Source organism: Grammomys surdaster, unplaced genomic scaffold, assembly GCF_004785775.1.
Source record: "Grammomys surdaster isolate TR1022 unplaced genomic scaffold, NIH_TR_1.0 164, whole genome shotgun sequence".
Lineage (NCBI taxonomy): Eukaryota > Metazoa > Chordata > Mammalia > Rodentia > Muridae > Grammomys > Grammomys surdaster.
This window is the reverse complement of record NW_021604612.1, coordinates 1,563,594-1,574,466: the sequence shown is the minus strand read 5'-3', so window position 1 is coordinate 1,574,466 and position 10,873 is coordinate 1,563,594. Positions and strand designations below refer to the sequence as shown.

Below are 10,873 nucleotides of genomic sequence, written 5' to 3'. Positions count from 1 at the left end.
AGAGAGAGAGAGAGGAGAAAAAGGAGGAGAAGAAGGGGGAAAGGGAGACAGAGTCAGGGATGGGGAAGAGAGAGAGACAGAGAGAAAGAGAGAAGAAAAAGGAGGAGAGGAAGGGGGAGGAGAAGGAGGGGGAAAGGGAGACAGAGTCAGGGATGGGGAAGAGAGAGAGAGAGAGAGAGAAAGGAGCTTTAGGCACATCAAGAGAACTCTGCAAACAGAAAGGACCTCAGAGGCCAACCATCCACCGCTTCATTTCTCACATGGACAAACTGAGGCCTGGAAGGGGGTCTGGGCTGTCCGGGATCACACGCTGCATCTGTGCTGGAGGAGAGGAGACCCTGGGGGCTCTCCCCACCCAACATCTCTGCTCCTGCTATCAGGAAAGAGCCGCCTTGGCAGAGGTGAGGGACTGAGGGGCAGAGGCTGCTCTGCCGGGCTCCTCAGAACCTCCCTTCAGGCTCCTCGATTCTGTCTCACACCCAGGAGCCCGCAGCCCTGCCCTCTGCCCTCTCAGCAACTCCCTTCTCACGGCTGGCTTAGGGACCGACTGTCCAGGACACATCTGGGAAGGAGAGTCAGTCGAGAGGGCCCGCCTTACCTTGGACCTGTGTCTGGTACACAATGAAGTAGCTGGGGGTGCCACAGCTCTCGAACTCCTCGGCGCTGCACTTCTGCGCGCACAGCTGCTCATCCTCCCGGTCATGAAGAGGGAACCGTGTGGTGGGAAAGCCACAGTGGCAAGCGGTTCCAGCGAGGGCTGCCAGGGGGAACTCCTGGGCGGGAGAGGAGAGCAAGAGTCACCGGAAGTCTCGGTGCAGCCCAAACATCCTCCTTCCCCGACATCCGGTGGCTTCCCGTCCCGTCCTGGCGGCTTTACTCTATCCTGGTTCTGTGTAGCTTGCTTATCTGATCCCATACCTGAAATAAGATTTCAGGAGAGACTTGGTATTCGTAACCAGGAAGGGCAGCGAAGAAGCAGGCGCCCGCACATTCCCAGGCAGCAAAAGGAGACCCACAGAGTGTGCCCACCCTCCCTATGTGCTGGCTCCACAATGAGGTAAAAAACATGGCAGAAAAGTACTATGTGGGCATTGAACACCTGGACCGTTTGTGTTCCCTCAGTGATCACCATGGCAACGCCTCACATAGCATTAGTACCAAATCGGGGGTTAGAAGTCACCTAGCGCTGGTATGTGCAGAACCCTGCTGGCTCAGTAAGTCCCTTGAGTGTTCTAGAATCCAGGTAGCCATCCAGGACACACTGGAGCCCAACCCCAGTGACACTGGGTAGCTAGTGTTGCTAAATTCTCCCCAGTCCCTTTCCCCTGCTGAGCGTGAGCCTGGGGTCAGTGCCATCTTCTCCAGCAAAAGGGATTCATTGAGGGCCACGGTAGACTGTGTCAGACTGTGCTGATGCTGACGCCCCCCACCGGCACCCCCAGAGTGTGTCAGAGAGCCAAGAGGGGCATGCCCCTGTCTGTCTTGGCTCTGTCTTTTCCGTGACAATGGCACACAGCACACGTCCTGAGAAGCTCTGTCGAAATCTGTCCTGTAAATTAACAGCCGACTGGACATCCACGTGCACACCACAGTGCACACGCAGAGGCCAGAGGACAACTTGCAGAAACCAGTTTCCTCCCTCTCTACCATGTGGGTCTTGGGAATCAAACTCGGGTCTTCAGGCCTGGTGGCAAGCCATCCTTCCCTCTAAACCATCTTGCTAGCCCAAGATGTGCCTTTAAAACCAAAAGGATAGAGATGTACTGTGGGCATAACAGAGCTGCCTCGGGATCTTTCCTTTCCCCTCTGGGTAGCCAGGTTATCTCTATCCTGTTGGCTTTTAAACCAGACACGGCCCGGATGTCCCCCCCGCCGCCTCCCCTGGGTCCAGGAAGACTCAAGAGAGAAAATCGTACACCCAGTGAGCTCTATCCCCGAAGGTCTTACTTCTAAGATATTCTATAGGAGCTTCAGAGAGAAAAGTGGCACACAGCGGGGTCCCACTAGGCCACCCTGGGCTACTACTGATGATGTCACTTAACCGGGAGAGTTTATTATCCTCTTCAGCTATTGTCAGCCTCATACTCCCTCACCGTTAGACATAAGCAGGGCAACTCCTCCTCTGTGGTTCCACTGTCTTGAATCCATGAACCAACACACTATTATGTCATAGGTCTATGCCCCATGACATACTATGATCTCATCATAGGTCACGAAATGTGGCCCCATCTGTTCCGACTGAGTCACCCTGCCCCTGCGCCCCGAGTGCTGTGGACAGCCCCAGCTTACCTTCTCTGTGCAGAGGTCCACACACTTGTCCACTGACATGTTTGGCATGGCAGCTGTCACAGGCAAGGCCAGGGAGAGGTTGTTGGGTCGGCGGAAGCAGCCCCTGAACACCGCACTTCCATCTGAAGAACCAGAGGGAGAACAACCTGTCAGAACCAGCTAAGGCTAATCTGAGTATCAACCTGACTGCATCTGGAACCGATTAAAATTCAAGTAGCTGGGCGAGCTTGCAAGAGGTTTTCCTGATTTGATCATCTTGAGGTAGGAAGATCCACCCTAAATCTGGGTGTACTGTCTGGTTTTGTGTGTCAACTTGACACAAGCTGGAGTTATCACAGAGAAAGGAGCCTCCCTTGAGGAAATGCCTCCATGAGATCCAGCTGTAAGGCATTTTCTCAATTAGTGATCAAGGATGGGAGGGCCCATTGTGGGTGGGGCCATCCCTGGGCTGGTGGTCCTGGGTTCTATAAGAAACCAGACTGAGCAAGCCAGGGGAAGCAAGCCAGCAAGCAGCACACCTCCTTGGCCTCTGCATCAGCTCCTGCCTCCAGGTTCCTGCCCTGTGTCAGTTTCAGTCCTGACTTCCTTTAGTGATGAACAGCAATGTGGAAGTGTAAGCTGAATAAACCCTTTCCTCCCCGGCTTGCTTCTTGGTCATGATATCTTGTGCAGGAATACAAACCTGGACTAAGACACTGGGCCACACCTCTGGTATCAGCCCTCATAAAAGAACATGGAGAAGGAAGCTTTTGCTCTTTGCCTGTTTGCCCTTCACTCTCACTGGCAAGCTCATCCATCCTGCTGCTGAGACATTCTCTCACTGTTATCAGAATCTACTTCTTCAGAGTCTCAATGTAGACCAAAGACCAGCAGCTCTCCAGGAATTCTCTGGGACTCCAGAGCTAGACTGGGATTGTTTGTACCCAGCTTCATGTATTGAACAACTACCATATCATTAGCTCTTCTGTCAGGATACAGCCATTGTTGGACTACTTGGACCACAGCCAGTCAGCCACTAAGGCACTCTAATAAATCCCCTCTTCTGGAAAGAAGATCTAGAAAGTTGAGGACCAGAGAAGGCAGGATTCGCCTGAGGTCACACAGCATGCCAAAGCAGAGAGGAAAAGAACAAGCCTGTTCCCAGGAATGAGCTAATATCTCAAGAAAGTCTCCTCTGCCCCATCGTCTGTGCCAGTAATTTTCTCAATTACTGATCAAGGGAGGAGGGCCCACTGTGGGTGGAGCCACCCCTAGGCTGGTGGTCTTGGTTTCTGTAAGAAAGCAAGTCATTGGAAGCAAGCCAGTAAGCAGCACCCCTCCATGGCCTCTGCATCAGCTCCTGCCTCCAGGCTCCTGCCCTGTGTGAGTTCCTGTCCTGACTTCCTTTGGTGATGAACAGTGATATGGAAGTGTAAGCCGAATAAACCCTTTCCTCAGGTGACTGAGATGGGCTCTCTGTGGGCCATCACACCCTTCTTTCTCTTAGCATCCCTGTGCCTCATTCATAAAACACAGTGTACAGCCGTTTCCAGATTCTCATCAGAAGGACCAGTGCTGTTGGATCACAGGAAGCAAAGCTCACAGCAGCATCCTAGTATATGGTCCTTCCAATCCCAGGGTCTGTCCCTGCGCTGGGCTTTAGGGGACAGTTCCTAGACCTCAGAAATCTCTGCTGACCGACCCAAGACAGACCCCTATGGGCTGCAAGAGCTGATATTTTGTCAGGGGATGGGGAGGGGGAACTCTCTTTAAGATCCTTAACCTGGAAATGAAGTTTTTTAGTAGAAAACCTGGGTCCCACTGCCGTGTCCTCAAGAGAAGTCACCCCTGAAGAACACACGTGGAACCCTGGTCTGAGGCTGGCTTTGGGGAAGCAGAACCTGAAGCCAACGTGTAGTTGAAAGCTCTGGGATGGGAAATGCATTACTCTGGCTGGTCCAGGACGGTGGTGAGCATACCTTTCTTTTTCCCTTCTAAAAACTCTTTTTAAAATCTTCTTCACAAGAAATAAACATTTCTTTTTGTAGCTAGGAAAAGTAGTACATGGTCCCTTGGGTTTGTTGCAAGCTTCATGAAGCATATTTAAAATCTCATATCTTTGCTTCCTTGTATTGCTGGGAACCAAACTTAGCTCAGGACCATAGAGCAGGCAAGCACTCTACCACTGAGCTATGCCCCTAGCCCTATATTGTTCAGATCTTGAGTAGAATGTAACTTCCTAGAGGCACAGTCACAACAAATAATCTAAATCCCAAGTACAGGAGCAGGGGCAAGTGGTGCTTGCATAGTCCCTACTGTGTGCCAGCACAGTCCCTACTGTGTGCCAGCACCCTGATGAGCATCTTAAGAGATACCAGCATGACCTACTTTATTAAAAACTCTCTGCGAGGGGTCTAGTGAGGCAGCTTGGTCGGTAGGGAGCTTGCCTAGCATGTACTGAACCCGGTTTCATCCCCAGCGCCAAATAAACTAGGCACGGGGACAGAAGACTGTAATCCAGTGCTCGGGCCGTAGAGGCAGCTAGATCAGAAGTTCAAGGCCATCCTCGGCTATACGGTGAATTTGAGGCCAGCCTGGGCTATAGAACAAAGCAACCCCCCCCAAAGCCCAAAAGAGGCAAACTCACTGAGGAAGTTCGATGGTAAACTAAGAACCCGCTCTTGGCAGAGACGCCATATTCTGTCGCAGGTGTTCTCAGAAACAAACTATTTGGCCTCAGAAAAGTATAAGGGAACTACGGAGGACCCAGGCCTCCAGCTTTGCAGATCTGGGAGTGTCATCGTGCAGATCCATGTCCCTGCGCGTGCAGAGACACACCTGCTTAAGCTTATGGGCTGGAAAAGGGTGGAGAGTTACTTCCATGCAGAGGGCGGAATGTTCATGAATAGCGTGTGTGAGTTTTAGGTCCCTGAGCTGTTTACACTGGCGCTGGTCCACATTTGGGCTTGCAGGATGGTTGCTACATCATGCTGGGGCATATGCTGTCTCAGATATCCCTGTCTCTGGCCCTATTTGGTAGGGGAGGGGCTGGAGGCCCCAATGTTCTTATTGGGAGCGAGATGAAGGAGCTGTGAGCTGTGGCGGGTCTCCCTCCTCGCCTGCTGCTCGGAGACAGAGAACAAGGGGAGAGAGTCCCAGCCTGGACATCAGGAATCCAGACTGCGAAGGGCAGGGAGAGCGTGAGGATTCTGTAGGCCAGTGCTCGGAGAGGAATCTTCTTTGATGTTTAGCAGATGCTGATGAACGGAGCCCAGGGAGGAGGGCTGAAGAGAGAGCCCTGATTTCAGACAAGTCGACGTCTGCAGAGTCTCAAGGAGCCAGAGATAGCATCTGGGGAGCAGGTGCAGGGAGCTGCAGGCTGGGGGTTGGCTCTCGGAGCAGCCAGTTACCAGGACATAGGATCTTCCTGCTCAGAGCCCCAGTGAAAGAGTGGGGAGCCTCAGCAGAGCCTTCTGAGTCAGCAAGGAGAGCGTGCAGCCGACTCTCGGGAGCCTGGCAGAGGCTACTTCTCTCTTTAAGTGGCTGTCCTTTATAGCTGAGTCAGCTGGACACTTAACATGCCAATGGTGGCTGAGATCTCTGGTCTTCCAACTGTCCCCTTGCCCCCATCTTTGATATGGGTCACGCGACCATCTGCCTATTGTCTCTTATATTTGAAAATAAAAGTGAGGTGACCACTGACTCCCTTGGCCTCTCTGTGGCATAAAAATATTTGGATTTCCAAAGCACTAGGATTGATGTTTTCTTGTTGAAAAAAAAAAAATCTCTGGAGCCCAGTGCAAGGATCAACCTTAAGCCAGATGGACCGGGTGCGGATGCTTGACGTATCCGATTTAGCAGATTTAGATGGTCATCTTCAGTTTTCACTGAGCCTCAGTCTTCCTCATCTGTGAATGGGGTTTCCTCCTTCACAAGTGCGCCTAGAGGCTCAGTACTAGGCAACAGCTACTGTCAGTGTCCCTTTAATATACTATACAGGCCATCCCAGGACAAGATGAGGGTGACCAGACACTATGTCTTAGTGTTGAGAAGGTGATCTCCTCAGGAGCCAACCTCAGCCAAACATGGGGTAGAATAAATACTCCAGCACTCTGCTCCTCGGGCTGGTCACCTCTGAAGCCTATGTAGTGTCCTACATAGAGAGTTCCAGAGGGCCTAGGGGACGTCTTCACGAGTGGCTGGCTTGATGGAGGACTGGCTACTGGTTGCTTCTTGTTCTGGTACTCCATTTCCCAGCAGAGGCACTGTAGGATCAGCTCTGGGGAAACAGTGTAAGAAGAACTCTTAAGGAAGATGTCTTATAAAGGTCAGGGTCCCAGCCTTTCGCTGGCCGCAGATTGTGACGGTTCCCAGTCACGTTCCAATGGTGGTGGCCGTGACAGTGGCTCTCTGTGTGCATCTTCATGTTGGGCATGCTTCATTTTCCTTCACCACAACCTGTGAGGTCATCAGTACCGTTACCCCGTTTTACAGGCAGAGAGCTCAAGACATGAAAGGACCCTCATCTCCAGGTCCCACAGCCCCAGGGAGTAGAGCTAGCCTTTGTCTCTGGTCTTCTTGTACCTCAAAGGTACTTCTCCTTCCTTGGCTTCTCCACATGAGCTCTAAGGTGAGGTTCCGGAGACCCCATGCCAGCCACACTTATTTCCCAGAATTCTTCTCGGGTACCGCAGCAGGATACTGGGACGGTTGCCCGAAGCCCGTGCCCCACATTTTGACAACGTCAGCTCTTACTGGCAGTCTAGCAGGGGCGTGCGTGACCCAGTAGCTTGAACTTCTTTATGGAATGACTTGAGAAGAGCAATGGTGTACTGACACTCGTTGCTAAGGGCAGTTGTGAAAGCCGGAAGCCCTGTCACTACATTGTTCTGTAAATATCACTGGGAATCAGCTCAGAGGCAGACACAGAGGAGTCCTCCTTGGTCTAAAAGAGGACATCAACCCTTGGGTAATTAGGCCAAGTTCTACTGCACTGAAGATCCTGGCTAGGGGATACTGCTAGCTGGAAGCTATTCTCAGCCAATGAACTACCTACAGTCAGAGACACACTGAATTACACAAAGAGCCTCCATGACCAGAGGTGGGGTGGGTTCAAGGTAGCTATTTTTAGACATCATCAGAAGGTCCTGTGAATGTTGGAAATCCAAGTAGCTTGAACTAGATAGTTCTCAGAGCAAACTTTGAGATTCCGTCAGGAGCACCGCACACCCTGCTGACGCTGTCTAGGCTGTCACTTGCTTGGTGGCCCCAGTGGTGTTTAGAGTTATCCCCAATTTATAGACAATGATCACAGACTCAGAATGGACCTGCAGCCTGGCCAGTATAGCAAAGGAATAAAAATAGGGGTGGGAAAATCTACACCACTCCCCGTGTCTGCCTGTGTCGTGAATTTTTTGGGGAAGCACAAGCTGAGTCCACCTGTTACGATTGGTCCGGTCTCCCAGGACTGTGAGATTCACCGTTGCCATATGCTAGCTTCTGGCAGAGAAGCAGCTGACAAGCTCCATCCAAAGAGACATGAGTTTCCTGGACAAGCCGGAGATAGGCGTGGAAGGAAGTACCTATGAGCAGAAAGCACAAAAGGAACAGAATCCTTCTTCCAACTCTCAGAGATGAGAATCTCCAGTGCTAACAGTCATGGGTAGAATTTACTACCCAGACTGGGATGTATTCGCTGGGTATCTTCAGGTTTGTTCTGAATTCTATAACGCCTCATCAGGGTAGAAGAGAGGGTAAAGGTCAGAGTAGCTACCAGGGGGAGGATGAAGAAGCAGCCCTAAGAAGGGGAGAGAGGAAGGAGCTGAGGGAGGGAAAATGGGTTAGCTCAGGGATCGCTGGGTGGCAGTCATGAGATCTGAATTGCACCCGAGGGCAATCAGCACCATGGACAGCCGCCCAAGGAGGCTGAGGAAACTTCCTGCACAGCTAGCTCTCTGGGTCTTGTCATCCCAAATCCTGCAAGCATCCTCAGGCAGACACACTCTCTTGTGACCTCCTATAAAATCACAATGTTTCCACCACCAGCTGCTCTGTCCCTTGGGGGAAGAAAGCCAAACTCAACGGTACATTTAGCAAACTCTGTGACAAATGTAATCTCACCAAGAAGGCAGTCCATTTCCTTGCTTCTTTTGTACCAAGCGTGAATCTGTGTGCCCTGGAGTCTGTGTCAAGGCAAGAAGGCAAAGCACCGACAGAGACTGCCCTAGCACACCTCTGAATGTCTTCATTACCACAGGAGCAAGAGACCTCCTCACGGGCCCACCAGGGTGGTGGTCATGAAATAAATGCCCTCATAGGACCTTCTGATCAGAAGTGTTCTCTGTGAGTTCTCAAGGGATGCTGCAAATGGGGTCTTGTTTCTGCCTTCTTCATTTCCTGGGAAGGGTGTTCATGTCATCTATGTTTGCCGAGAGCCAGTGACTTAGACGACACCTCTCTGAGTCGTTGACAGCTAATGCAGATCCCAGGTATGAGAGTCAAGGGTGCTTTGGAGTCTGGGCGAAGGCAGCAGAGATGACATAAACCTTAGAATCAGGAGACAGGAAAGGGGATCAGAGGTCAGGGGTCAAGGGTCAGGGGAAGAAGAAGTCAGGCTGAAGCCGAGTCCTTGCAGAAGTGGAGATGTTCCAACTGGGTGTCAAAACCCGTTTCGAGCTACCTTCAGTTCCCAGAAGGCACCAGGGCATCAGGATGCTGTGCCTGTTACGTCCAATCTGCATCCAGGCTTTCCTATGTCCAGCTCCTCTTGTCTAGATTTCCCCGGGTTCTTTGGCAATGTGTCTCAAGTCTGGGTGTCCTTCCCTTAATAAAGGCAAAGCTTAATCCATCGTTTGAGGACCCCACCAAACGCCCTCTCTTCTGCGGTGTCTCCCAGGGTGTTCCAAGAAGCCGCCTCTGCTCCCTGCACCTCAGTTTCTACAAGTTTATAATGGAGACAGGAGGAAGCTGCTTCCAACGAGGCATCTGCTGAATCTGGAAGTTGCTTCTGGCTGAAGGACGGTCTCTTGCTCACCTCAACCCTCCTGAGAAGAGGATTCTCCTCTTGTGTCATCTTCCTTGGCTCTCCCCCAAGGCTGAATCAACCGTGCTGGCATCCAACTGTTACCCTGGGATTGTGGCCTTGGAAGAGAGGCTGCACCTCCTGCATCGAATCTACACAAGAGTACACAGTGCCCTGCTTCAGAATCTCCACATACCACGCTGCTGACTGGGAGCCCAGCAGGCATCTCGGCTGGACATCTGGTCAGCTGTCTGCCTTCTTACCCATACCACCTCCACTCTAGTCTCAGGGGAAGCAGCCTCGAGGCTCATAATAAGGCTTGGCTTTCCTTTAGCTCTCCGGTAAAAGGCTTCATGACTTGTACACCACACTGGAAACATCTCTGGGGGCCTTAGAGCAGTGGTTCTCAACATGTGGGTCTTGACCCCTTTGGGGAATATAATGACCCTTTCCCGGGAGGGGGTCACATATCACATATCCTGCATAACAGACAGTTCCATTATGATTCATAACAGCAGCAAAGTTACAGTTATAAAGTAGCAATGAAAATGATTTTACGGTTCGGGGGTCACCCTAACAGGAGGGACTGTGTTCAAAGGGTCACAGCATTAGGAAGGCTGAGAATCACTGACCTAGAGGGTGCACAGTTCCTCAGTAGAAACAGCTCCATCTCCTTCTGGACATTGCATAACACAAAAAACTTTTCTCGGGCAGTAAGGTGCTCCACCCGGAGTGCCACAGAGATTCGCAGACTGAGCAGGAGGAAGCGTCCCTGCCTCTCAGTCCTCCCTACGTATGTAAAGACCACCTCACACAGAAGATCCCACCATCTGTGTGTGTCACACACCACATCCAGGTGAGAAGCCTTTGATTGAAGCGTAACACCAGAGAACCAGAAGGAGGGGGCCTCTCATTATCCGGTTAGCAAGACACAACGCCTAAATCTCTCCCACCAGCCCGGTTGCATCCACAGTCGGCAGCCATGTCCTGTCAGTGCCCTCGATGCTTGAGGCCGTCACCTCAGACAGCCGAAGTGCCACCATTATCAGCACTTGAATATCAGTACAAATGAGGTCAGTCATGAGGATGGGCAATCTGCAATTTAGTTAGAACCACGGGTCAGAATCAAGCCCGAGGCGCTGGCTTTCTCCAACTGAGGTTCCCCACCTCTGTGCTCGGCCAGTCAGACCTTCAGACCCAAACCAAGGTGCAACCGGCATACTTGCAAATCGGTGGCACGCTCAACCCTGTTCGCCGCAGGGAAAAGCTTGCACAGTGCTACTACTACCAAGGTCCAGGATCTCAAGCCACGCACTGCGATAGAGACACCCACCGAGAGACGCCCCACCCCTACAGCCAGGCGTGAAGCCGCCCACCGAGAGACGCCCCACCCCTACAGCCAGGCGTGGAGACGCCCACCAAGAAGATGCCCCACCCCTACACCTAGGCGTGAAGCCGCCCACCGAGAAGACGCCCCACCCCTACAGCTAGGCGTGAAGCCGCCCACCGAGAAGACGCCCCACCCCTACAGCCAGGCGTGAAGCCGCCCACCGAGAAGACGCCCCACCCCTACAGCCAGGCGTG

At 52.1% G+C, this 10,873-nt stretch overlaps 1 protein-coding gene across 1 annotated transcript in view; it reads right to left on the bottom strand.

Annotated features, from left to right (window-relative positions):
- Wscd2 (WSC domain containing 2) overlaps window positions 1–10,873 on the bottom strand; it is a 41,484-nt gene that overhangs the window by 18,862 nt on the left and 11,749 nt on the right. Inside the window, exons 4-5 of the mRNA XM_028765483.1 lie at window positions 2,290–2,411; window positions 599–773 (exon numbers count right to left, since the gene is read on the bottom strand). Coding sequence (XP_028621316.1) covers window positions 599–773; window positions 2,290–2,411 — 297 coding nt within the window. The remainder of the gene's footprint in view (window positions 1–598; window positions 774–2,289; window positions 2,412–10,873) is intronic.